The 26751-nt window shown below is 44.9% G+C and overlaps 1 protein-coding gene across 2 annotated transcripts in view; it reads left to right on the plus strand.

Moving 5' to 3' along the window:
- tek (TEK tyrosine kinase, endothelial) overlaps positions 1-26751 on the plus strand; it is a 63626-nt gene that overhangs the window by 22936 nt on the left and 13939 nt on the right. The window contains exons 2-19 of one of the 2 annotated variants that reach the window (XM_031826035.1): positions 156-224; positions 2365-2505; positions 2715-2894; positions 3839-3949; positions 6331-6483; positions 7844-7975; positions 10909-11046; positions 11790-11915; positions 12054-12199; positions 12778-12922; positions 13198-13356; positions 17634-17768; positions 20394-20506; positions 20768-20948; positions 21283-21380; positions 21525-21762; positions 25854-26014; positions 26360-26573. In XM_031826035.1, the coding sequence (XP_031681895.1) occupies positions 2412-2505; positions 2715-2894; positions 3839-3949; positions 6331-6483; positions 7844-7975; positions 10909-11046; positions 11790-11915; positions 12054-12199; positions 12778-12922; positions 13198-13356; positions 17634-17768; positions 20394-20506; positions 20768-20948; positions 21283-21380; positions 21525-21762; positions 25854-26014; positions 26360-26573 (2524 nt within the window). In that variant the 5' untranslated portion in view covers positions 156-224; positions 2365-2411. The remainder of the gene's footprint in view (positions 1-155; positions 225-2364; positions 2506-2714; positions 2895-3838; positions 3950-6330; positions 6484-7843; positions 7976-10908; positions 11047-11789; positions 11916-12053; positions 12200-12777; positions 12923-13197; positions 13357-17633; positions 17769-20393; positions 20507-20767; positions 20949-21282; positions 21381-21524; positions 21763-25853; positions 26015-26359; positions 26574-26751) is intronic. The other variant, XM_031826034.1, reaches the window with a different exon arrangement.

Here is a 26751-nt window from a genome sequence, read left to right on the forward strand (position 1 = left end):
GCACAGTGGCTTGGGAAAACTTCCTTGGAAATGCTCGTATCAGGGGGCTCTGGATTTATAGGATCAACCCTGTCAGGCAGGCTCAGTCTGGACGGCGCTGTGCTGCTCTAGTAGGTCTCTAACCACATTTCTCTTTCTGTTTTGGCTGCATACAGGCAACTTACATTACAGAAGGACCATAAAACCATAAAACAAATACGGACTTCCTCTTTAGGGTCTCTCAGGTGGGTGTCTAGGGTATAGGGTTGGGTACCGTTCCGTCACCATAGGAGAATGTAGATGTATAAATCATTATAAAATGTATATCCCTCATCTGGAACAACATTGAAAAGCTCTTTCGCTCAACAGACACACACCGGTTCTGGGATATGAAACCATTTCCTTTCTCACTCACTTAAACACCACACTTTTCCATCACAACACATTCACACAGACCCATATACTGTGCCTTCTTATGTCTTCGTTTGGCTATGTATTTATCCCCAACCATGTGGATTGAGTGCTTTTGTGTTCCAATTCGTTATATTTGAAGATGTGTTATAAAACTAGTCATCCTTTCTACTAATGCCATCAGATCCATTTATAAAATACTATAAATGGAAAGTTAAATCAGTATGTTACAACATTCCCAGATCTGTATGTTCTGTCTTGAATGATACCATAAAGTACAAAGCCTGGTCTCAGATCTGTTTGTGCTGTCTTGAATGATACCATAAAGTACAAAGCCTGGTCTCAGATCTGTATGTTCTGTCTTGAATGATACCATACCGTACAATGCCTGGTCTCAGATCTGTTTGTGCTGTCTTGAATGATACCATAAAGTACAAAGCCTGGTCTCAGATCTGTATGTTCTGTTTTGAATGATACCATAAAGTACAAAGCCTGGTCTCAGATCTGTTTGTGCTGTCTTGAATGATACCATAAAGTACAAAGCCTGGTCTCAGATCTGTATGTTCTGTTTTGAATGATACCAGAAAGTACAAAGCCTGGTCTCAGATCTGTTTGTGCTGTCTTGAATGATACCATAAAGTACAAAGCCTGGTCTCAGATCTGTATGTTCTGTTTTGAATGATACCAGAAAGTACAAAGCCTGGTCTCAGATCTGTATGTTCTGTTTTGAATGATACCAGAAAGTACAAAGCCTGGTCTCAGATCTGTATGTTCTGTTTTGAATGATACCAGAAAGTACAAAGCCTGGTCTCAGATCTGTTTGTTCTAAGTGTATATAAAGTGTATCAGTATAGAGAGTAAATCAAATCAAATTGTATTGATCACATATATATATTTAGCAGATGTTTTTGCGGGTGTAGCTAAATGCTTGTGTTTCTAGCTCCAACAGTGCAGTAATATCTAACTAAATGCTTGTGTTCCTAGCTCCAACAGTGCAGTAATATCTAACTAAATGCTTGTGTTCCTAGCTCCAACAGTGCAGTAATATCTAGCTAAATGCTTGTGTTCCTAGCTCCAACAGTGAAGTAATATCTAGCTAAATGCTTGCGTTCCTAGCTCCAACAGTGAAGTAATATCTAGCTAAATGCTTGCGTTCCTAGCTCCAACAGTGCAGAAATATCTAACTAAATGCTTGTGTTCCTAGCTCCAACAGTACCGTAGTATCTAACTAAATGCTTGTGTTCCTAGCTCCAACAGTGCAGTAATATCTAACTAAATGCTTGTGTTCCTAGCTCCAACAGTACCGTAGTATCTAACTAAATGCTTGTGTTCCTAGCTCCAACAGTGCAGTAATATCTAACTAAATGCTTGTGTTCCTAGCTCCAACAGTGCAGTAATATCTAACTAAATGCTTGTGTTCCTAGCTCCAACAGTACCGTAGTATCTAACTAAATGCTTGTGTTCCTAGCTCCAACAGTGCAGTAGTACCTAACTAAATGCTTGTGTTCCTAGCTCCAACAGTGCAGTAATATCTAACTAAATGCTTGTGTTCCTAGCTCCAACAGTACAGTAATATCTAACTAAATGCTTGTGTTCCTAGCTCCAACAGTGCAGTAGTATCTAAAAATTCAATCAGACACGGTGTTTGTATACGTCTCATGATTCTTTCACCGTGGATAACACACACCAGCATCAACACCACTGGTGATACAATGTCCCCAATATCATGTAGAGGTCAATGTGTCACACTGATACTAATGTCCCCAATATCATGTAGAGGTTAATGTGTTACTGATACTAATGTCCCCAATATCATGTAGAGGTCAATGATGGGAAACTGTACACCTTTGTTTACTAATGATGTCATAGCCCAACCAAATAAACAATTTCTTTTCACTTTGTCTTGTGTTTTATTATCTCTGATACTTATCTCCTTTTGTAAATGGTGTGTCTCTGTCTGTCTGTCTGTCCCAGGTGATGCCCTAGACATAGCGGACCTGACCTTGGTGAACCCTGACCCCATGGTGACATCATCAGACTCCTCCCTCCATTGTGTCAGTAGTGACTGGACCTCCCGGCAGGACATTGTTACATCCAGCTCCAGCAGTACCCTGGGTAATGAGGATGGGACTTTCACACAAGATGAACACATTTCCGTTTGCAAATTCTAACATGTTCCGTTGGCATGTCAATGTTTCCAATTACAGTTGAAATTTGTAGACTTTTTTGTTGTTGTTTACCATACACTTTCTTGTTACATTAAAATGTGTTATGGTGTAGTTATTGTATTTCCAACACATTTTGAACATGTACATTTCCGTTAGGCATGGGCCGTGACTTCCCCCTGACCCACCCACAGAGCCTGCCTGTCAGCCCTGATACAGCCTACCACCATGCCTCCAAGATCGAATGGAAAACTCGCAGTGATATCTTTGGAGAATTCTACTGCAGGGCCAGAAAGAGTGACAAAAATCAGATATATACTTACAAGATGCTGAATGAAGGTAATAACGCATTGATATTGTGTTCTAGATTGTACAGTTCTGTGTTTTCTATAGGCAAAAAAAAATCTGTTATGTTTTTGAGGTTTTCGGTGGCTCCTAAGTTAAACAAGTTTTAAATTAAACAAGTTCCCCATTGACATGTTTTCTGCCACATTCTGTTTTGGCATGATAAACTGTTATTCCGACTCCCTAATGAAACGCAAAACAATGTCAAGCCTACAGACAGACAGCGGGGTTGATTTCTGGTACGTGGGCATCTTCTTCCTGTCAGACTGTTTGTTTGCCTGATGCCTTCCTTTCTGGACCCTAAGTCACACGGCGAAGTCACAGCAAAACTGTGCCACCATTAATCCCCCCCCCACCTTTCTGTCTGTTTGGCTTTGATTGTTTTCATTAGGGAGTTACAATAACATTATTTCTGTTCGCTGTTTATTTAATATTTGTGGACTACGTGACAGAAAAAGTTACACAACAATTACTTAAATCTAGCAGAAAACTAAGCATTATTGGAGAACTCTTCCAGACTGCTGTGTTTCCTGGTTTCTTCTGTGTTTCCTGGTTTCTGCTGTGTTTCCTGGTTTCTTCTGTGTTTCCTGGTTTCTGCTGTCTGTTTCCTGGTTTCTGCTGTGTTTCCTGGTTTCTGCTGTGTTTCCTGGTTTCTGCTGTGTTTCCTGGTTTCTGCTGTGTTTCCTGGTTTCTGCTGTCTGTTTCCTGGTTTCTGCTGTCTGTTTCCTGGTTTCTGCTGTGTTTCCTGGTTTCTGCTGTGTTTCCTGGTTTCTGCTGTGTTTCCTGGTTTCTGCTGTCTGTTTCCTGGTTTCTGCTGTGTTTCCTGGTTTCTGCTGTCTGTTTCCTGGTTTCTGCTGTCTGTTTCCTGGTTTCTGCTGTGTTTCCTGGTTTCTGCTGTCTGTTTCGTATTCTACCATTGTGTTTATATTTTCCCCTAGCTGCATTCCTGCCAGAGTCCCTGACCATCACAGTCAGCATAGGAGAAGATGTCAACATCTCTTTCACACGCAGGAAAGTGTTTGCAGAGGACGCAGTCATCTACAAGAATGGTAAACCTTTCAGTATGTAGCCTAACTAGTTATATTTGATCCTAACCTTAAACCTAATAATACATTTTAAGTGAGAATAGGCATTGAAGCCTATGTAACAGTATAACTTTAGACCGTCCCATCGCCCATACCCGGGCGCGAACCAGGACCGTCTGCACACATCAACAACAGTCACCCACGAAGCATCTTTACCCATCGCTCCACAAAAGCCGCGGCCCTTGCAGAGCAAGTGACGTCACCGACTGAAACGCTATTTAGCGCGCACCACCGCTAACTAGCTAGCCGTTTCACATCCGTTACACCTAAAAATAAAGAAATGAACATGAGCACCACAATGCCTGCTCCACCCATACTCTACCAAGGTTTTTCCATCACACAGCTTTGACCTGCTACTGTAGCTACGTTGGTATTGTACTTCAAACTATGTGTAGGCAGGTTGCTTAGGATTCAAACCTTCTCAAACAGAAGGTGCTTCCACAGTAATGTAATTTGTACCGTATACAGGGTAAAGTATTGGTTTCTTCATACACCACAGTAAGATATTATACCGTTACGAAACCTTTTCGTGATTTTTAAAAAATCTAATGAAAGAAAGCTTTGCTTTTATACTTACAAGAACCTCAGGAGAAGAAAAAAAACTATTTAATCCATTTTAGAATAAGGCTGTAAGGTAATAAAATGTGGAAAAAAATCTATGGGTCTGAATACTTTCCGAATGCACTGTATATGCAATTCATAACTAGCTTACTATTTCTTAACAAAGCAATTTGATTTCTCGGCTATGGTTTGTGTTGTGGTCGTGGTTGTTCTTAGTTGAAGAAATGTAGCATAGCTAACTGCAGTGTTTTTCCTTACCACAGCCTGGTCTGTGCAATGCAAATGAACTTGAGCACCGTGTCAGTTTCCCAAAGTTTGGTGGTTTTAAATTTAATGTAACTAATGTTAACTAGTTATGTTGTGCGTAAGAAAGTATGATGCATTGTGGTGCATGAACTGGCCATACACGGTAGCTATAGTTTTACGTCGGCTAACGTTACCCAGCTAGCTAGTTCATGTTAACTGGCCATCATAGCAGCCGATGATGTTTGCTTGACTATTTGTGCTCCGATTACAGATCAGCAGTTTACACATGATGACTTCAGCCTTATATGAAAAACCTTACATGGCTAAATATTTTTATTTAACGAGGCAAGTCAGTTCAGAACAAATTCTTATTTTCAATAATGGCCTAGGAACAGTGGGTTAACTGGTCTAGGAACAGTGGGTTAACTGGTCTAGGAACAGTGGGTTAACTGGTCTAGGAACAGTGGGTTAACTGGTCTAGGAACAGTGGGTTAACTGGTCTAGGAACAGTGGGTTAACTGGTCTAGGAACAGTGGGTTAACTGGTCTAGGAACAGTGGGTTAACTGGTCTAGGAACAGTGGGTTAACTGGTCTAGGAACAGTGGGTTAACTGGTCTAGGAACAGTGGGTTAACTGGTCTAGGAACAGTGGGTTAACTGGCCTAGGAACAGTGGGTTAACTGACCTAGGAACAGTGGGTTAACTGGTCTAGGAACAGTGGGTTAACTGGCCTAGGAACAGTGGGGTTAACTGGTCTAGGAACAGTGGGGTTAACTGGTCTAGGAACAGTGGGTTAACTGGTCTAGGAACAGTGGGGTTAACTGGTCTAGGAACAGTGGGTTAACTGGTCTAGGAACAGTGGGTTAACTGGTCTAGGAACAGTGGGGTTAACTGGTCTAGGAACAGTGGGTTAACTGGTCTAGGAACAGTGGGTTAACTGGTCTAGGAACAGTGGGTTAACTGGCCTAGGAACAGTGGGTTAACTGACCTAGGAACAGTGGGTTAACTGGCCTAGGAACAGTGGGGTTAACTGGTCTAGGAACAGTGGGTTAACTGGTCTAGGAACAGTGGGTTAACTGGTCTAGGAGCAGTGGGTTAACTGGTCTAGGAACAGTGGGTTAACTGGTCTAGGAACAGTGGGTTAAGTGCCTGTTCAGGGGCAGAACGACAGATTTGTACCTTGTCAGCTCGGGGATATGAACTTAAAACCTTACGGTTACTAGTCCAACGCTCTAACCACTAGGCTACCCTGCCGCCCCGATATAGCTACCTAACCAACCTTAGCTGTCATCTGACTGGTATAACTTTACGTTAGCTGACTAGTTAGCTAGCTACCTAACTCATGAAAACAAACACACATTTATTGCCTAGCTACCTTTATTTTATAGCATTCAGCTGACTGGTGTTACCTAGTCACATTCACATACAACCTACGGGTCAACAATATTCACATACAGCCTATGGGTCAACAATATTCAACTCCTCATGTTAATACGGATCACCGGACTCCTTCTCAGTAAAACGTACTGTCTCTTCCAGGCTCCTTCATCCACTCAGTGCCTAAGAATGAGATCCCAGACATCCTCGTTTACCCCGTCCTCGGAGTGAAGTCCTCAGACGCAGGTCTCTACACAGCCAGGTCCATCGCTGGAGCCAAGCCCACATCAGCCATCACCAGGCTCATCGTCAGAAGTTAGTACTGCACAATACTACCCAATACTACTGTAGTACTACTCAATACTACTGTAAGTTCTACTTCTACACAATACTACTGTAGTACTACCCAATACTACTGTAGTACTACTCAATACTACTGTAAGTTCTACTTCTACACAATACTACTGTAGTACTACCCAATACTACTGTAGTACTACTCAATACTACTGTAAGTTCTACTTCTACACAATACTACTGTAGTACTACCCAATACTACTGTAGTACTACTCAATACTACTGTAAGTTCTACTTCTACCCAGTACTACTGTAGTACTACCCAATACTACTGTAGTACTACTCAGTACTACTGTAGTACTACCCAATACTACTGTAGTACTACTCAATACTACTGTAAGTTCTACTTCTACCCAGTACTACTGTAGTACTACCCAATACTACTGTAGTACTACTCAATACTACTGTAAGTTCTACTTCTACCCAGTACTACTGTAGTACTACCCAATACTACTGTAGTACTACTCAATACTACTGTAAGTTCTACTTCTACCCAGTACTACTGTAGTACTACCCAGTACTACTGTAGTACTACCCAATACTACTGTAAGTTCTACTTCTACCCAGTACTACTGTAGTACTACCCAGTACTACTGTAGTACTACCCAATACTACTGTAGTACTACTCAATACTACTATAAGTTCTACTTCTACCCAGTACTACTGTAGTACTACCCAATACTACTGTAGTACTACTCAATACTACTGTAAGTTCTACTTCTACCCAGTACTACTGTAGTACTACCCAATACTACTGTAGTACTACTCAATACTACTGTAAGTTCTACTTCTACCCAGTACTACTGTAGTACTACCCAATACTACTGTAGTACTACTCAATACTACTGTAAGTTCTACTTCTACCCAGTACTACTGTAGTACTACCCAATACTACTGTAGTACTACCCAATACTACTGTAGTACTACTCAATACTACTGTAAGTTCTACTTCTACCCAGTACTACTGTAGTACTACCCAGTACTACTGTAGTACTACTCAATACTACTGTAAGTTCTACTTCTACCCAGTACTACTGTAGTACTACCCAGTACTACTGTAGTACTACTCAATACTACTATAAGTTCTACTTCTACCCAGTACTACTGTAGTACTACCCAATGTTGCTTATTCTACCAAAACAACCTGTTTTTGATATGTCAGTTCTTTGTGAAAACTTCATCTGATAACTACATTGGAAATTCAATTGACCATTTAGAATGGACTCAACCCAAGTAAAATGTATCCATTGCAGACCAAAAGATTTTCCCCTTTAGCCTAGAGAATTTGTTTCCTAACGAGTGTTTTATGATTGAATCCTAGAATGTAAGCCTGGCCTGTGGGGTCCGAGCTGTGAACATAGCTGTCCTCGGTGCTCCAACGGAGGGGTCTGTCATGACGAGACAGGAGAGTGTATCTGTCCACCCGGTTTCAAGGGACACACCTGTGAAACTGGTAAAAACATCCCTTCCTCTATCAGGGTATCCCTGTATCTGTACTAGCTATACATGTAACTGTACCGGAGAGTTCTGCATGTGTGTCACTATGTTTTCCCAGTTGGTAAAAAGCACATCATTTAATTATATTTATTCTATTTATTTGACAGGGACAATTATTCAACGTTTCTGTAAATGCTCAAGGCAATTACAGTACATCTCTTATCTGTGAATGTACAGAGTCTTCAGAAAGTATTACAGTACCTCTCTTATCTGTGAATGTACAGAGCCTTCAGAAAGTATTACAGTACCTCTCTTATCTGTGAATGTACAGAGTCTTCAGAAAGTATTACAGTACCTCTCTTATCTGTGAATGTACAGAGCCTTCAGAAAGTATTACAGTACCTCTCTTATCTGTGAATGTACAGAGCCTTCAGAAAGTATTACAGTACCTCTCTTATCTGTGAATGTACAGAGCCTTCAGAAAGTATTACAGTACCTCTCTTATCTGTGAATGTACAGAGCCTTCAGAAAGTATTTGGACCCCTTGACTCTTTCCACATTTTGTTGTGTTACAAAGTGAGATTCAATTGTATTTAAATTGTCATTTTTGGTCAACGATCTATACAAACTGCTCTGTAATAAATGAATAATAAAACACTAATATATCTTGATTAGATAAGTATTCACCTCCCTGAGACAAAACATGATCACTAATCACTAGGCTTCCTGCCACCTCTACACTCTAACCACTAGGCTACCTGCCTCCTCTACACTCTAACCACTAGGCTACCTGCCGTCTCTACACTCTAACCACTAGGCTACCTGCCGTCTCTACACTCTAACCACTAGGCTACCTGCCACCTCTACACTCTAACCACTAGGCTACCTACCACCTCTACACTCTAACCACTAGTCTACCTACCACCTCTACACTCTAACCACTAGGCTACCTGCCACCTCTACACTCTAACCACTAGGCTACCTGCCACCTCTACACTCTAACCACTAGGCTTCCTGCCTCCTCTACACTCTAACCACTAGGCTACCTGCCGCCTCTACACTCTAACCACTAGGCTACCTGCCACCTCTACACTCTAACCACTAGGCTACCTGCCTCCTCTACACTCTAACCACTAGGCTACCTGCCACCTCTACACTCTAACCACTAGGCTACCTGCCTCCTCTACACTCTAACCACTAGTCTACCTACCACCTCTACACTCTAACCACTAGGCTACCTGCCACCTCTACACTCTAACCACTAGGCTACCCTGCCTCCTCTACACTCTAACCACTAGGCTACCTGCCTCCTCTACACTCTAACCACTAGGCTACCTGCCTCCTCTACACTCTAACCACTAGGCTACCTGCAGTCTCTACACTCTAACCACTAGGCTACCTGCCGTCTCTACACTCTAACCACTAGGCTACCTGCCGTCTCTACACTCTAACCACTAGGCTACCTGCCGCCTCTACACTCTAACCACTAGGCTACCCTGCCCCCCCCACACTCTAACCACTAGGCTACCTGCCACCTCTACACTCTAACCACTAGGCTACCTACCACCTCTACACTCTAACCACTAGTCTACCTACCACCTCTACACTCTAACCACTAGGCTACCTGCCACCTCTACACTCTAACCACTAGGCTACCTGCCACCTCTACACTCTAACCACTAGGCTTCCTGCCTCCTCTACACTCTAACCACTAGGCTACCTGCCGCCTCTACACTCTAACCACTAGGCTACCTGCCACCTCTACACTCTAACCACTAGGCTACCTGCCTCCTCTACACTCTAACCACTAGGCTACCTGCCACCTCTACACTCTAACCACTAGGCTACCTGCCTCCTCTACACTCTAACCACTAGTCTACCTACCACCTCTACACTCTAACCACTAGGCTACCTGCCACCTCTACACTCTAACCACTAGGCTACCCTGCCTCCTCTACACTCTAACCACTAGGCTACCTGCCTCCTCTACACTCTAACCACTAGGCTACCTGCCTCCTCTACACTCTAACCACTAGGCTACCTGCAGTCTCTACACTCTAACCACTAGGCTACCTGCCGTCTCTACACTCTAACCACTAGGCTACCTGCCATCTCTACACTCTAACCACTAGGCTACCTGCCGCCTCTACACTCTAACCACTAGGCTACCTGCCACCTCTACACTCTAACCACTAGGCTACCTGCCTCCTCTACACTCTAACCACTAGACTACCTGCCTCCTCTACACTCTAACCACTAGGCTACCTGCCACCTCTACACTCAACACTAGGCTACCTGCCGCCTCTACACTCTAACCACTAGGCTACCTGCCGCCTCTACACTCTAACCACTAGGCTACCTGCCTCCTCTACACTCTAACCACTAGGCTACCTGCCACCTCTACACTCTAACCACTAGGCTACCTGCCGCCTCTACACTCTAACCACTATGCTACCTGCCACCCTGCCGCCCCCATTACAGGCATTCATTTTGATAGAAAACGTTATTGTCCCGAAGGGAATGTGGTTTATTGTCTACTAAATGTATCCTGGCTGATTATGAACCATGTGATTTAGTGCTTTGGTCTGTTATCTCGCTCTATGGAATGTTTCCAAATCTCCATGGAATGTTGGTCTGGACTTTAGAATGCTGGAATGCCGTTTTGTTTGACCGTGTGTGGTGTGGTCAGGGCAGTAGGTAGTAACCAAGATCTGCCAAGCCAAGCAAACGACCCTCTATAAATCACTATAGATATAATACTTATATAAGTCGTATAAGTATTTTGTGATTATTTTTTTTAGTGCCTTAATGATGATGCACGGTCCATATATTTAGGATGATCTCTTTTTAAGTATTTGTTAACATATTGAATGACGTTACATTTGATCTATATTTCTGCATATGTCCAAATGAACCCTAAACCTAATCAAAGTGTCATTTATTTTCCAGTGTGTGGCGAGGGTAAGTTTGGGAGGACGTGTAAAGAGTGGTGTAGAGATGGATACTGCAGATCCATGGTGTTCTGTCAGAGAGACCCATACGGCTGCTCCTGTGCTACTGGCTGGAGAGGATTTAACTGTAGTGAAGGTGAGGGGAGAGGACATGTTTGAGTTTATTTAATGTTTTACATTAATCAACTTTTCAGTATAAGTGACGGTTGTAGCCAGCCGGCTAATTTGTCAATCGGCAGTCCCTGGGCAGGTTATTGTTTCTACACTGATATACTGTACATTGTCCAAAAAATGGACTTTGAAGTTGTGATCTGGTGGTCCCAGATCAGTTTATGCTATCATTCTCATTATGTTCCTATGGTTGTCATTATCATCAATGACGGTAAGAGATCTGGGACCAGGCTAACATAAAGTAGAAGTTGGCACAATCAGATCTGGGACCAGGCTAACATAAAGTAGAAGTTGGCACAATCAGATCTGGGACCAGGCTAAAATAAAGTAGAAGTTGGCACAATCAGATCTGGGACCAGGCTAACATAAAGTAGAAGTTGGCACAATCAGATCTGGGACCAGGCTAAAATAAAGTAGAAGTTGGCACAATCAGATCTGGGACCAGGCTAACATAACGTATAAATTGGCACAATCAGATCTGGGACCAGGCTAAAATAAAGTAGAAGTTGGCACAATCAGATCTGGGACCAGGCTAACATAAAATATAAGTTATCACAATCAGATCTGGGACCAGGCTAACATAAAGTATGGTATCCTATCTGGCTGGGGTTATAATAATCGATCACCTTTCTTATTGCTAAAGTACAGTGGTTTGCTGTTCATAGATAGTACTGTCATGTATTTCTGGGTTTGTCCCTGTGTCTCCAGCTTGTCCTCCGGGGTTCTATGGAGCTGACTGCCGGCTGACGTGTGAATGTGGAGACAAGGGACACTGCGACCGGTTCCGTGGCTGTGTGTGTGTGGGACGACACGGTGCTCGCTGTGAGAAAGAAGGTTAAAAAGACTTACTGACTTCAACTCCATAAACTCTCCACTATTATATTTAAAGCTATGTGGATGTTGTTACGATTCACCCTGAATTGAAGAATTCAGTACATTGTTGTTGTTGTTGTTGATGATGTTTCCTTTTAGACAGGCCACCTGTCGTAGTCAGTAACCTCATGGATACAGAGGTGAATGCTGGGGTTCAGTACATTGTCAACTGTAGCGCCACGGGTCAACCAGCTCCTCTACACAGTGAGATCATCCTCCTCAAACCAGGCAAAACCAGAATATATGTAAGTGTTAATCTGTCTTATACGTTATGTTAGCCTGGTCCCACATCTGTTTGTGCTGTCTTATACGTTATGTTAGCCTGGTCCCACATCTGTTTGTGCTGTCTTATCAACTCCTGGTCATAGACACACCGGTGTCAAGACAGCACAAATAGATTTGGGACCAAGCTATGTAAGTAGCAGAGAAATTATCAAATTGGATATTAAGTATGTGTTTCTTTATATGATAATTCAAAAATAGTTAGCATTAGCAATGATTAGCAATCACCACGATTAGCAATCACCACGATTAGCAATCACCACGATTAGCAATCACCACAATTAGCAATCACCACAATTAGCAATCACCACAATTAGCAATCACCACAATTAGGAATCACCACAATTAGCAATCACCACGATTAGCAATCACCACGATTAGCAATCACCACAATTAGCATTCACCACAATTAGCAATCACCACGATTAGCAATCACCACGATTAGCAATCACCACGATTAGCAATTTCTTCTTATCAAATGCTTAATTCACAGCACTAATATGTGATTATATTTGTATGGTTGGATTGATGTTTTCCCTAGGCATTTGACACTGACATGGTGAATGACCTGACCACGTCTAAGTTCAGGGTGGATAAGATCACTGAGAGAGATACTGGTTATTGGATCTGTCAGGTGAAAACTACAGCTGGGCAGGCAGAGAGAGAGTTCATGGTCAACGTCAAAGGTAGGAGAAAACCTGCTTCGTCTTCGCCTCCTCCTTCGTCTCCTCCATCTTCGTCTCCTCCTCCGTCTTCGTCTTTGTCTACTCCTTCGACTCATCCTTCCTCTTCGTCTCCTCCTTCCTCTTCATCTCCTTCGTCTTTGCCTTCTTCGTCTCCTCCTTCCACTTCATCTCCTTCGTCTTCGTCTCCTCCTTCGTCGTATTTTTCTTGAAAATGTCTTCCATTTCGTGAATGTGGATTTGAACACTTCTCTTCTCTCTTCCTCTCTTTCTCTCAGTTCCTCCGATGCCCCAGTATCCTCCCATGTTGAACAGTAGTGGTCCGTATCACCTGGTTGTGCTGGTCAACAAGGATCCGTACACAGGAGACGGACCGGTGACCTCTGTCAAGGTCATCTACAAGCAGGTCAATACCTCTGTATGGAAGACCGTTGAAGGTAGTGTACACCACAGACATGAACTCTTACCTGTACTGTCTACCACAGACATGAACCCTTACCTGTACTGTCTACCACAGACATGAACTCTTACCTGTACTGTCTACCACAGACATGAACTCTTACCTGTACTGTCTACCACAGACATGAACTCTTACCTATACTGTCTACCACAGACATGAACTCTTACCTGTACTGTCTACCACAGACATGAACTCTTACCTGTACTGTCTACCACAGACATGAACTCTTACCTGTACTGTCTACCACAGACATGAACTCTTACCTGTACTGTCTACCACAGACATGAACTCTTACCTGTACTGTCTACCACAGACATGAACCCTTACCTGTACTGTCTACCACAGACATGAACTCTTACCTGTACTGTCTACCACAGACATGAACTCTTACCTGTACTGTCTACCACAGACATGAACTCTTACCTATACTGTCTACCACAGACATGAACTCTTACCTGTACTGTCTACCACAGACATGAACTCTTACCTGTACTGTCTACCATAGACATGAACCCTTACCTGTACTGTCTACCACAGACATGAACCCTTACCTGTACTGTACACCGGGAGTTCCCAAACAGTTTTACTCCAGCATTGGGGAACATCCTGTGACCCCCCCTGCGTGTGTATTTGTATGGGCACAAGCACTGTTTATGACAATTGTTCATACCACTCTTGTTGGTGGAGAGATTTTTTGCAGGTTTAAAAGCTCATTTTCTTGCAATTCTATAAATTGTGCCATGTCTAATGTGCATTCATGTGATACCTTGAATCTGTTCTACCACGCCCAGAAATCGGCTCCTTTTATTTTGTCCCCAACGCACTAGACGACCAGTTCTTGTAGCCTTTAGCCGTACCCTTATCTTACTCCTCCTCTCTTCCTCTGGGGATGTAGAGGTTAATTCAGGCCCTGTAGGCCCCATTTCCACTCCTATTCCCCAGGTGCTATCATTTGTTGACTTCTGTAACCGTAAAAGCCTTGGGTTCATGCTTGTTAACATCAGAAGCCTCCTCCCTAAGTTTGCTTTATTCGCTGCTTTAGTACACTCCGCCCACTCTGATGTCCTAGCCGTGTCTGAATCCTGGCTCAGGAAGGCCACCAGAAATTCAGAAATTTCCATCCCCGACTATAACATTTTCCGCCAAGATGGAACTGCCAAAGAGGGCGGAGTTGCAATCTACTGCAGAGACAGCCTGCAGAGTTCTGTCATACGATCCAGGTCTGAGTTCTGTCATACTATCCAGGTCTGAGTTCTGTCATACTATCCAGGTCAGAGTTCTATCATACTATCCAGGTCTGAGTTCTATCATACTATCCAGGTCTGAGTTCTGTCATACTATCCAGGTCAGAGTTCTGTCATACGATCCTGGTCTGTGCCCAATCTACTGCAGAGAGAGCCTGCAGAGTTCTGTCATACTATCCAGGTCTGAGCCCAAACAATTCGAGATTCTACTTTTAAAAATCCACCTTTCCAGAAATAAGTCTCTCACTGTTGCCGCTTGTCACAGACCCCCCTCAGCCCCCAGCTTCGCCCTGGACACCATGTGTGAACTAATTACACCCCATTTATCTTCAGAGTTTGTACTGTTAAGTGACCTAAAATGGGATATGCTTAACACCACGGCACCCTCATAGATATCACCCTGACCAACTTGCCCTCTCAATACACCTCTGCTGTCTTCAACCAGGATCTCAGCAATCACTGCCTCATTGCCTGCATCCGTAATGGGTCCACGGTCAAACGACTACCCCTCATCTCTGTCAAACACTTCAGCGAGCAGGCCTTTCTAATCGACCTGGCCCAGGTATCCTGGAAGGATATTGACCTCACTCCGTCAGTAGAGAATGCCTGCTTATTCTTTAAAAGTGCTTTCCTCACCATCTTAAATAAGCATGCTCCGTTCAAAAAATGTAGAACCAGGAACAGATATAGCCCGTGGTTGACTCCAGACCTGACTGCCCTTGACCAGCACAAAAACATCCTGTGGCGTACTGCATTAGCTTCGAATAGCCCCCGCGATATGTTACTTTTCAGGGAAGTTAGGAACCAATATATACTGGCAGTTAGGAAAGCAAAGGATAGCTTTTTCAAACAGAAATTTTCATCCTGTAGCACGAACTCCAAAAAGTTTTGGGACAATGTAAAGTCCATGGAGAATAAGAACACCTCCTCCCAGCTGCCCACTGCACTGAGGCTAGGAAACACTGTCACCGCTGATAAATCTACGATAATCACGAATTTCAATAAGCATTTATCTACGGCTGGCCATGCTTTCCACCTGGCTACCCCTAACCCGGTCAACAGCTCTGCACCCCCCACAGCAACTTGTCCGAGCCTCCCCATTTCTCCTTCTCCCAAATCCAGATAGCTGATGTTCTGAAAGAGCTGCAAAATCTGGACCCCTACAAATCAGCTGGGCTAGACAATCTGGACCCTCTCTTTCTAAAATGATCACCGCAATTGTTGCAACCCCTATTACTAGCCTGTTCAACTTCTCTTTTGTATCTTCTGAAATCCCAAAAGTTTGGAAAGCTGACGCGGTCAGCCCCCTCTTCAAAGGGGGAGACACTCTAGACCCAAACTGTTACAGACCTATATCTATCCTACCCGGCCTTTCTAAGGTCTTCGAAAGCCAAGTTAACAAACAGATCACCGACCATTTCGACCTGGCCAAGGCCTTCGACTCTGTCAATCACCACATTCTTATCGGCAGACTCGACAGCCTTGGTTTCTCAAATGATTGCCTCACCTGGTTCACCAACTATTTCTCAGATAGAGTTCATTGTGTCAAATCGGAGGGCCTGTTGTCCAGACCACTCAATGATGTCGCTCTTGCGGCTGGTGATTCTCTGATCCACCTCTACGCAGACGACACCATTCTGTATACTTCTGGCCCTTCTTTGGACACTGTGTTAACTAACCTCCAGACGAGCTTCAATGCCATACAACTCTCCTTCCGTGGCCTCCAACTGCTCTGCCAGAACCTAGAAAGAAACCTAGAGAGGAACCAGGTAATGAGGGGTGGTGGGGGTGGGATCCTAGAGCAGCTCTTTTAGTCTGATAGTCCCTGGTCTCAAAGGAAGGATAATGATTTGCTAAATGTTATCCATGAAGTGTGACAGAGCTATCACGTTCCTGTGAGCTTCAGTAAATGTTTCCTGAAATGAATCCCACTTGTCTTCATGACTGTACTGAACAATTATAATGATATCATCTGTTGTGATTTGGAAACTACTATTCATTGCTTCTAGAATGTCCCCTTCCACGTATGTTTTCTTTGTTTGTAGAAACTATTGGCAACAGCATCATATGGAGTCATTGAGGGATGTAAGTGATGATTTTCTCTCCCTGTCCCTCTCTCTCTTCCCCACTCTCTCTCTCTCCCTCCCTCTCTCTCTTCCTCCCTCTATTTCTCTCTCTCTTCCCCACTCTCTCTCTTCCTCCCTCTATTTCTCACTCCCCTCTCTCTCTTCCCCACTCTCTCTCTCTCTCCCTCCCTCTCTCTCTTCCTCCCTCTATTTCTCTCTCTCTTCCCCACTCTCTCTCTTCCTCCCTCTATTTCTCACTCCCCTCTCTCTCATCCATCCCTCTATCACTCTCCTTCCCCTCTCTCTTCCTCCCTCTATTTCTCTCTCTCTTCCCCACTCTCTCTCTTCCTCCCTCTATTTCTCACTCCCCTCTCTCTCATCCATCCCTCTATCACTCTCCTTCCCCTCTCTCTTCCTCCCTCTATTTCTCTCTCTCTTCCCCACTCTCTCTCTTCCTCCCTCTATTTCTCACTCCCCTCTCTCTCATCCATCCCTCTATCACTCTCCTTCCCCTCTCTCTTCCTCCCTCTATTTCTCTCTCTCTTCCCCACTCTCTCTCTTCCTCCCTCTATTTCTCACTCCCCTCTCTCTCACTCATCCCTCTATCACTCTCCCTCCCTCCCTCCCTCCCTCCGTCCCTCCCTCCCTCTATTTCTCTCTCACTCCTCTCTCTCTCCATCCCTCTATTTCTCTCTCTCTTCCCCACTCTCTTTCACTCCCTCCCTCTATTTCTCTCTCTCCCGTCTCTCTCTTCCTGCCTCTATTTCTCTCTCCCCCTCTATTTCTCTCTCTCCCCCCCCTCTCTCCCTCCCTCTATATATATCTCTCTCTACCCTCCCTCTCTTTCTCACCCCCATCTCTCTCCCTCTCTTTCTCTCTCTCCCCTCTCTCGCCCTCCCTCTCTTTTTCTCTCTGTCCCCCCTCTCTTTCTTCCTCCCTCTCAGTGGTTGGTCCAGTAGTGAAGCTAGAGAACCTGTCTCCAATGACCCACTACACCACCTTCATCCAGCTGAGTCGCCATGGCGCCGGAGGGGCGGGGTTTCCCGGTCCAGAGGCCAGTTTCTCCACACAGATGCTCGGTGAGAACCATAGAACCATACGATCCATAGAATTTGAATGGCTTTGAAAGAACCATAGAACCATACGACCTGGGTAAGAACCTGGGTAAGAACCACCCCAGTAACCTGGGTAAGAACCACCCCAGTAACCTGGGTAAGAACCACCCCAGTAACCTTATTCAGATGCTGGGTAAGAACCACCCCAGTATCCAAATCAAATCAAATGTATTTATATAGCCCTTTGTACATCAGCTGATATCTCAAAGTGCTGTACAGAAACCCAGCCTAAAACCCCAAACAGCAAGCAATGCAGGTGTAGAAGCACGGTGGCTAGGAAAAACTCCCTAGAAAGGCCAAAACCTAGGAAGAAACCTAGAGAGGAACCAGGCTATGTGGGGTGGCCAGTCCTCTTCTGGCTGTGCCGGGTGGAGATTATAACAGAACATGGCCAAGATGTTCAAATGTTCATAAATGACCAGCATGGTCGTATAATAATAAGGCAGAACAGTTGAAACTGGAGCAGCAACACAGCCAGGTGGACTGGGGACAGCAAGGAGTCATCATGTCAGGTAGTCCTGGGGCATGGTCCTAGGGCTCAGGTCCTCCGAGAGAGAGAAAGAAAGAGAGAAGGAGAGAATTAGAGAATTCACACAGGACACCGAATAGGACAGGTTACCCAGTAACCTGGGTAAGAACCACCCCAGTAACCTGGGTAAGAACCACCCCAGTAACCTTATTCAGATGCTGAGTAAGAACCACCCCAGTAACCTGGGTAAGAACCATCCCAGTAACCTGGGTAAGAACCACCCCAGTAACCTGGGTAAGAACCACCCCAGTAACCTTATTCAGATGCTGGGTAAGAACCATCCCAGTAACCTGGGTAAGAACCACCCCAGTAACCTTATTCAGATGCTGGGTAAGAACCATCCCAGTAACCTTATTCAGATGCTGGGTAAGAACCACCCCAGTAACCTGGGTAAGAACCACCCTAGTAAACTGGGTAAGAACCACCCCAGTAACCTGGGTAAGAACCACCCCAGTAACCTGGGTAAGAACCACCCCAGTAACCTGATTCTTAACCTCAGGTCATATATATTACATGACCAAAAGTATGTGGACAGCTGCTCGTCGAACATCTCATTCCAAAATCATGGGCATTAATATGGAGTTGGTCCCTGTTTTGCTGCTATAACAGCCTTCTGGGAAGGCTTTCCACTAGATGTTGGAACATTGCTGCTATAACAGCCTCCTTCTGGGAAGGCTTTCCACTAGATGTTGGAACATTGATGCGGGGACTTGCTTCCATTCAGCCACAGCAGTATTAGTGAGGTCTGGCTCTGATGTTAGGCGATTAGGCCTGGCTCGCAGTTGGAGTTTCAATACATCCCAAAGGTGTTCGATGGGGTTGAGGTCAGGGCTATGTGCAGGCCAGTCAAGTTCTTTCACACCAATCTCGACAAAACATTTCTGTATGGACCTCGCTTTGTGCACGTGGGCACATTCCCCAAACTGTTACCACAAAGTTGGAAGCACAGAATCATCTAGAATGACATTGTATGCTGTAGCATTAAGATTTCCCTTCACTAGAACTAAGGGGCCGAACCATGAAAAACAGCCCCAGACCATTATTCCTGCTCCACCAAACTTTACACTATGCATTTGGGCAGTTAGCGTTCTTCTGGCACCCGCCAAACCCAGATTCATCCGTTGGACTGCCAAATGGTGAAGCGTGATTCATCACTCCAGAGAACGCGTTTCCACTGCTCCAGATTCTAATGGCGGCGAGCTTTACACCACTACGGCCGACGCTTGGCATTACGCATGGTGATCTTATGCTTGTGTGCGGCTGCTCGGCCATGAAAACCCATTTCATGAAGCTCCCAATGAACAGTTATTGTGCTGACGTTGCTTCCAGGGGCAGTTTGAAACTCGGGAGTGAGTGTTGCAACTGAGGACAGACCATTTTTGTTGCGTGTTCAACACGTTTCAGCACTCGGCGGTCCCGTTCCTGTGTGGTCTACCACTTCACCGGCTGAGCCGTTGTTGCTCCTAGATGTTTCCACTTCACAATAACAGCACTTAAAGTTAACCGGGGAAGCTCTAGCAGGGCAGAAATTTGACGAACTGACTTGTTGGAAAAGTGGCATCCTGGGACGGTGATATGTTGGAAGTCTCTGACCTCTTCAGTCAGGCCGGCAATATTTGTCTATGGAGATTGCATGGCTGTGTGCTCGATTTCATACTTGTCAGCACAGGTGTGGCTGAAATAGCTGAATCAGTCATTTGAAGGTGTCCACATACTTTTGTATATATAGTGTAAGCATTGAGCTACTACATCAAGATGTTTCTCTATGGACACAAGGAATGTTCCTCTGATCTTAACCTAACAGATGAGACATGGAGGCCTTATAGGAACCTGATTTATCGCTAGCCTCTGAGTTACATAACTAACCCCATAAACATTGAGATTTTAGACTGGTTGCCCAAGGAATTTCACTACTAAATCAACTGACCTATGGCGGGGATCCCAGTCTCCCAATGACCTCTAACCTTCAGACATGGTTGTAAACTCCTATGACCGTTAGACAGCCATGTATCAGGGTTAAATTACCTCAATAACCCCTTCCTTCCTTTCCCCTCCTCCAGACCTCCCGCTCCCCTCGGGGGTGAGGCTGGTCCCTGAATCCCAGACCTCCCTGGGTCTGTCCTGGGACCGTGTGATGGGGCTTGGGTCGGCAACGGAAGACTGGACCTACCAGGTAAGTGTCCCTGTGTGGCTCAGTTGGTAAGAGTGTAGTGTTAGCAATGCCAGGGTTAAGGGTTCAATTCCCACCTGGGTTACATACACTAATATGTATACACTCACTGTAAGTTGCTTTCTGGTTAAAAGCATCTGTTACAGTATGTACATTTAGTGTGCATTGTTTTGTCTGTTGTAAGACCTATGTCAGCACCACTTCACCAGGTCAAATGTCCTGGTACGAATAACGTATGACTCTATGATATTATTCTGTCACCAGGTGGAGTGTGTTCAGAGCTCGGACCCTGGGTCCATTAAGACCTACCAGCTCCCATCCAACTCCACTGGCCTCAAGTTGCCAGACTTGAAGCCCAGACACAAGTATGAGTGCAGGGTGAGGATAATGACGGTATCAGTGGGACAACACAGCCAGCCTGTCTCTGCATGGACACTCAGCAATGGTAATGACTTAAAAAAACAACAACAACACTTGATCTGGTTTAACAACTTAGGACCGATGGAAGATGATCTGCCAAATGAACAAGAAAAATGAACACCAGAGATTCTGATCTTATTGACTACAGTGATTTGGTTTGTTTTTATTTAAAAAAATAGCAATGTATTGTTTTGTGTCTGTGTCTCGAGATTGCTACAGGGCTACTATGGGGCTATGGATGTCTTCTACATTTAAAAAAAAATCCTACTGTATATACACAGCTAGAACAGCTTTCATTTCTTCAACTTCCCTCAAAGTGACCTACTCTATCACCTGTCCTATCCTGTCTGTTCTGTCAGAGTTGCCCCCGGCTCCGTCCGCCATCAGGAGCTGCAACGTAACAGACACCTCAGCCATCATTACCTGGTCTCTGGCCGAGGGTTACTCCATCTCCAAGGTCATTGATTGATTGATTATTTGAATTGATTTGAAATACATATGAAGCAGCTCCAACCAGAGACGACATTGAACACTTTCTGAACAATTCACAACGAATTAGCACAAAACAAACCTGCGGCCTTCTTTCCAATGTGCTCCTTAGGTGATGCTGCGTTTCCAAGACAACACCCTGGCCGACTACAGCCAGCTGGCAGAGATCAACATTCCTCTGCAAGGGGAGGGGCTACCGGGTCAGGTAGCCAATCAGATGCAGTTCCAGCTGCGTGGTCTGAAACCTGATACTCCGTACCTGGTGGAGATCTGGTCCAAGAACAACATGGGAGAGAGTCTAGGGAAACCTCAGATCCCCCTCCAGACCATGACGCTACAGGAGAGCTCTCGTAAGTTATTTCCCCACAATACATCACACCAGTAAGTTATTTACCCACAAAACATCACAGGAAATATTCTGTAAGTTAGTTAACCACAATACATCACACCAGTAAGTTATTTACCCACAATACATCACACCAGTAAGTTAGTTACCCACAAAACATCACAGGAAATATCCTGTATGTTAGTTAACTACAATAAATCACACCAGTAAGTTATTTACCCACAATACATCACACCAGTAAGTTAGTTACCCACAAAACATCACCGGAAATATCCTGTAAGTCAGTTACCCACACTATGAAGTTAGTTACCCACAATCAATAAAATATATTGAGAGAGAGAGAGAGAGAGAGAGAGACAGAGAGACAGAGACAGAGACAGAGAGATCTAACAGACTGACCCTAGCCCCCCGACACACACTATTGCAGCATAAATACTGGAGGCTGAGACACTGTGGCCCCTTCTGACGATAACCCCGGACAGGGCCAAACAGGCAGGATGTAACCCCACCCACTTTGCCAAAGCACAGCTCCCACGCCACTAGAGGGATATCTTCAACCACCAACATACCATCCTGAGACAAGGCTGAGTATAGCCCACAAAGATCTCCGCCACGGCACAACCCAAAGGAGGGCGCCAACCCAGACAGGAAGACCACGTCAGTGACTCAACCCACTCAAGTGACGCACCCCTCCTAGGGGTGGCATGGAAGAGCACCAGTAAGCCAGTGACTCAGCCCCTGTAATAGGGTTAGAGGCAGAGAATCCCAGTGGAGAGAGGGAAACCGGCCAGGCAGAGGCAGCTAGGGCGGTTCGTTGCTCTCGAGACCGAGTCTGCGTCACTCACATGGATAGGCAGACCATTCCATAAAAATTGAGCTCTATAGGAGAAAGCCTTAGGAGGCCTGCTTCTTGTGACCATAGCGTGCGTGTAAGTATGTATGGCAGGACCAAATCGGAAAGATAGGTAGGAGCAATCCCATGTAATGCTTTGTAGGTTAGCAGTAAAACCTTGAAATCAGTGCCTTAACCGGAAGCCAGTGTAGAGAGGCTAGCCCTGGAGTAATATGATCACATTTTTTGGTTCTAGTCAAGATTCTAGCAGCCGTGTTTAGCCCTAGCTGAAGTTTATTTAGTGCTTTATCCGGGTATCTGGAAAGTAGAGCATTGCAGTAGTCTAACCTAGAAGTGACAAAAGCATGGATTCATTTTCCTGCATCATTTTTGGACAGAAAGTTTAGCATTTTTGCAATGTTACGTAGATGGAAAAAGCTGTCCTTGAAACCGTCTTGATATGTTCGTCAAAAGAGAGGTCCTTCACAGTTTTATTTGAGACAACCATCAAGATTAATTGTCAGATTCAACAGAAGATCTCTTTGTTTCTTGGGACCTAGAAAAAGTATCTCTGTTTTGTCTGACTTTAAAAGTAGAACATTGGCCACCATCCACTTCCTTATGTCTGAAACACAGGCTTCCAGGGAGGGCAATGTTGGGGCTTCACCATGTTTCATTGAAATGCACAGCTGTGTGTCGTCCGCATAGCAGTGAAAGTTAACATTATGTTTCTGAATGACATCACCAAGAGGTAAAATATATAGTGAAAACAATAGTGGTCCTAAAACAGAGCCTTGAGGAACACCGAAATTTACAGTTGATTTGTCAGAGGACAAACCATCCACAGAGACAAACTGATATCTTTCTGACAGATAAGATCTAAACCAGGCCAGAACATGTCCGTGAAGACCAATGTGGGTTACCAATCTCTCCAAAAGAATGTGATGATGGATGATATCAAAAGCAGCACTAAGGTCTAAGAGCACGAGGACAGATACAGAGCCTCGGTCTGACACCATTAAAAGGTAATTTACCACCTTCACGAGTGCAGTCTCATTGCTATGATGGGGTCTAAAACCAGACTGAAGCGTTTCATACACATTGTTTGTCTACAGAGAGGCAGTGAGTTGCTGAGCAACAGCTTTTTCTAACAATTTTGAGAGGAATGGAAGATTCGATATAGACAATAGTTTTTTAAAAAAAATTCTGGGTCACGGTTTGGCTTTTTCAAGAGAGGCTTTATTACTACCACTTTTAGTGAGTTTGGTACACATCCGGGGGATAGAGAGTCGTTTATTATGTTCAACATAGGAGGGCCAAGCACAGGAAGCAGCTCTTTCAGCCATGTTTAAGTCAGGCCAATCACATCAAGATTATGATCAGTGATTAGTTCATTGACTATAATTGCCGTTGAAGTAAGGGATCTAACATTAAGTAGCTCTATTTTGAGATGTGAGGTATCATGATCTCTTTCAGTAATGACAGGAATGGAGGAGGTCTTTATCCTAGTGAGATTGCTAAGGCGACCACCGCCATGTTTAGTTTTGCCCAACCTAGGTCGAGGCACAGACATGGTCTCAATGAGGATAGCTGAGCTGACTACACTGACTGTGCTAGTGGCAGACTCCACTAAGCTGGCAGGCTGGCTAACAGCCTGCTGTCTGGCCTGCACCCTATTTCATTGTGGAGCTAGAGGAGTTAGAGCCCTGTCTATGTTGGTAGATAAGATGAGAGCACCCCTCCAGCTAGGATGGAGTACGTCACTCCTCAACAGGCCAGGCTTGGTCCTGTTTGTGGGTGAGTCCCAGAAAGAGGGCCAATTATCTATAAATTCTATCTTTTGGGGGTGGCAGAAAACAGTTTTCAACCAGCGATTGAGTTGTGAGACTCTGCTGTAGAGCTCATCACTCCCCCTAACTGGGAGGGGGCCCACAATACATCACACCATTAAGTTAGTTACCCACACCAGTAAATTAGCTACCCACAATACATCACACCATTAAATTAGTTACCCACACCAGTAAATTAGCTACCCACAATACATCACACCAGTAAATTAGCTACCCACAATACATCACACCAGTAAGTTAGTTACCCACAATACATCACACCAGTAAACTAGTTACCCACAATACATCACACCAGTAAATTAGCTACCCACAATACATCACACCAGTAAATTAGCTACCCACAATACATCACACCAGTAAGTTAGTTACCCACAATACATCACACCAGTAAGTTAGTTACCCACAATACATCACACAAAACCTCATATCCCCATCTGTACTATGACACCACAGGAATCATGGTCACGACGACCATGACCCAAACTCTCACTCTATCCTCCCCCCCATGCAAGAGTGCTCCCATAAATGACCCTACAAACCCTCGCTCCACCATCCACCCCCTGCTTAGTTCAGATTACCAACCAACAACCCCCACTAAGTGTCTTGTGACAGACAACATGCAATAAATCAAGTAGCTGGCAAATGTGAGGTTTGATTTACAACCCACTCAATGTGGCATAACTACTGGGGACTAAGTAGTAACGTTTCCAACAAATGACTATAGCCAACATATATCCCTCCAAGAATGACACACTGACGAATGCTCCCGCAGCTTATTGCGCAACGTTTTGACCCAAATGTCTTCATCAGGCTAAACCCACAGGAAGAGTTAAGCCAAGTTATTGGATGTGCATACACTATGTTTGAAACATATTCCACCTCCTCTCCTCCTCCTCCTCCTCCTTCACCTCCTCCACTCCTCCTCCACCTCCTCTCCTCCTCCTCCTCCTCCTCCTCCTCCACTCCTCCTCCTCCACTCCTCCACCTCCTCTCCTCCTCCTCCTCTCCTCTTCCTCCTCCTCCTCCACCTCCTCTCCTCCACCTCCTCTCCACCTCCTCTCCTCCTCCTCCACTCCTCCTCCACCTCCTCTCCTCCTCCTCCACTCCTCCACCTCCTCTCCTCCTCCACCTCCTCTCCTCCTCCTCCTCTCCTCTTCCTCCTCCTCCTCCACCTCCTCTCCACCTCCTCTCCTCCTCCTCCACTCCTCCTCCACCTCCTCTCCTCCTCCTCCTCCTCCACTCCTCCACCTCCTCTCCTCCTCCACCTCCTCTCCTCCTCCTCCTCTCCACCACCTCCTCCTCCACTCCTCCTCCACCTCCTCTCCTCCTCCTGCTCCTCCTCTCCTCCTCCACGTCCTCCTCTCATCCTCCTCCTCCACCTCCTCTCCTCCTCCACTCCTCCTCCTCCTCCAGGTCTGGCTGGGCTGGGCAGCGAGGGTAACATGTTGTTCTATGCCATCCTGGGTTCAGCTGGCATGACATGCATCACAATCCTACTTGCCTTCTGTATCGTCCTGCAGCTGAAGAGAGCCACCTTCCAACGCAGCATGGTCCAGGCCTTCCAGAATATAGTGGTGAGTTCAGATCAATACAACTTGTCTTTGACTCTCAGGCCTATCAGAACATACTGGTAAGTTGGGTTGGCCTGACTAACTCTCACATTGTTTCAGAAAGCTTTTCAATTGTGCAAGACAAGTTCACTCCTGAGGGCAATGAAGTATTTGATCCTACTCTACTCTACTCTACTCTACTCTACTCTACTCTACTCTACTCTACTCTATTCTATTCTATTCTACTCTACTCTACATCTCTCTAGCGTTGCTCTTACTGTACTACTATAAACACAGATATCAGAATGATCACAAATTATGACATTTCTAGAAAGAAAATCACAGATGTTCTTTTCCCCCATGTTGTAGAGAGAGGAGCCAGTGGTCCAGTTCAGTTCTGGCTCTCTCAACCTGCCTAATAAGAAACATAAGAACCCAGAGAAGTCCGTGGCCTATCCCACCCTGGAGTGGAGTGACATCAAGTTCCAGGACGTCATCGGAGAGGGAAACTTTGGCCAGGTGCTCAAAGCTCGCATCAAGAAGGACGGGCTGAGGATGGACGCTGCTATTAAACGCATGAAAGGTGAGGTTGTGCTCCTGGGATGGATGGATGAATAGATGGATGGATAGATAGATGGATGGATAGATGGATGGATGGATGAATAGATGGATGGATGAATAGATGGATGGATGAATAGATGGATGGATAGATGGATGGATGAATAGATGGATGAATAGATGGATGGATGAATCAATGGATG

Source organism: Oncorhynchus kisutch, linkage group LG6 (assembly GCF_002021735.2).
Source record: "Oncorhynchus kisutch isolate 150728-3 linkage group LG6, Okis_V2, whole genome shotgun sequence".
NCBI classification, from domain to species: Eukaryota; Metazoa; Chordata; class Actinopteri; order Salmoniformes; family Salmonidae; genus Oncorhynchus; species Oncorhynchus kisutch.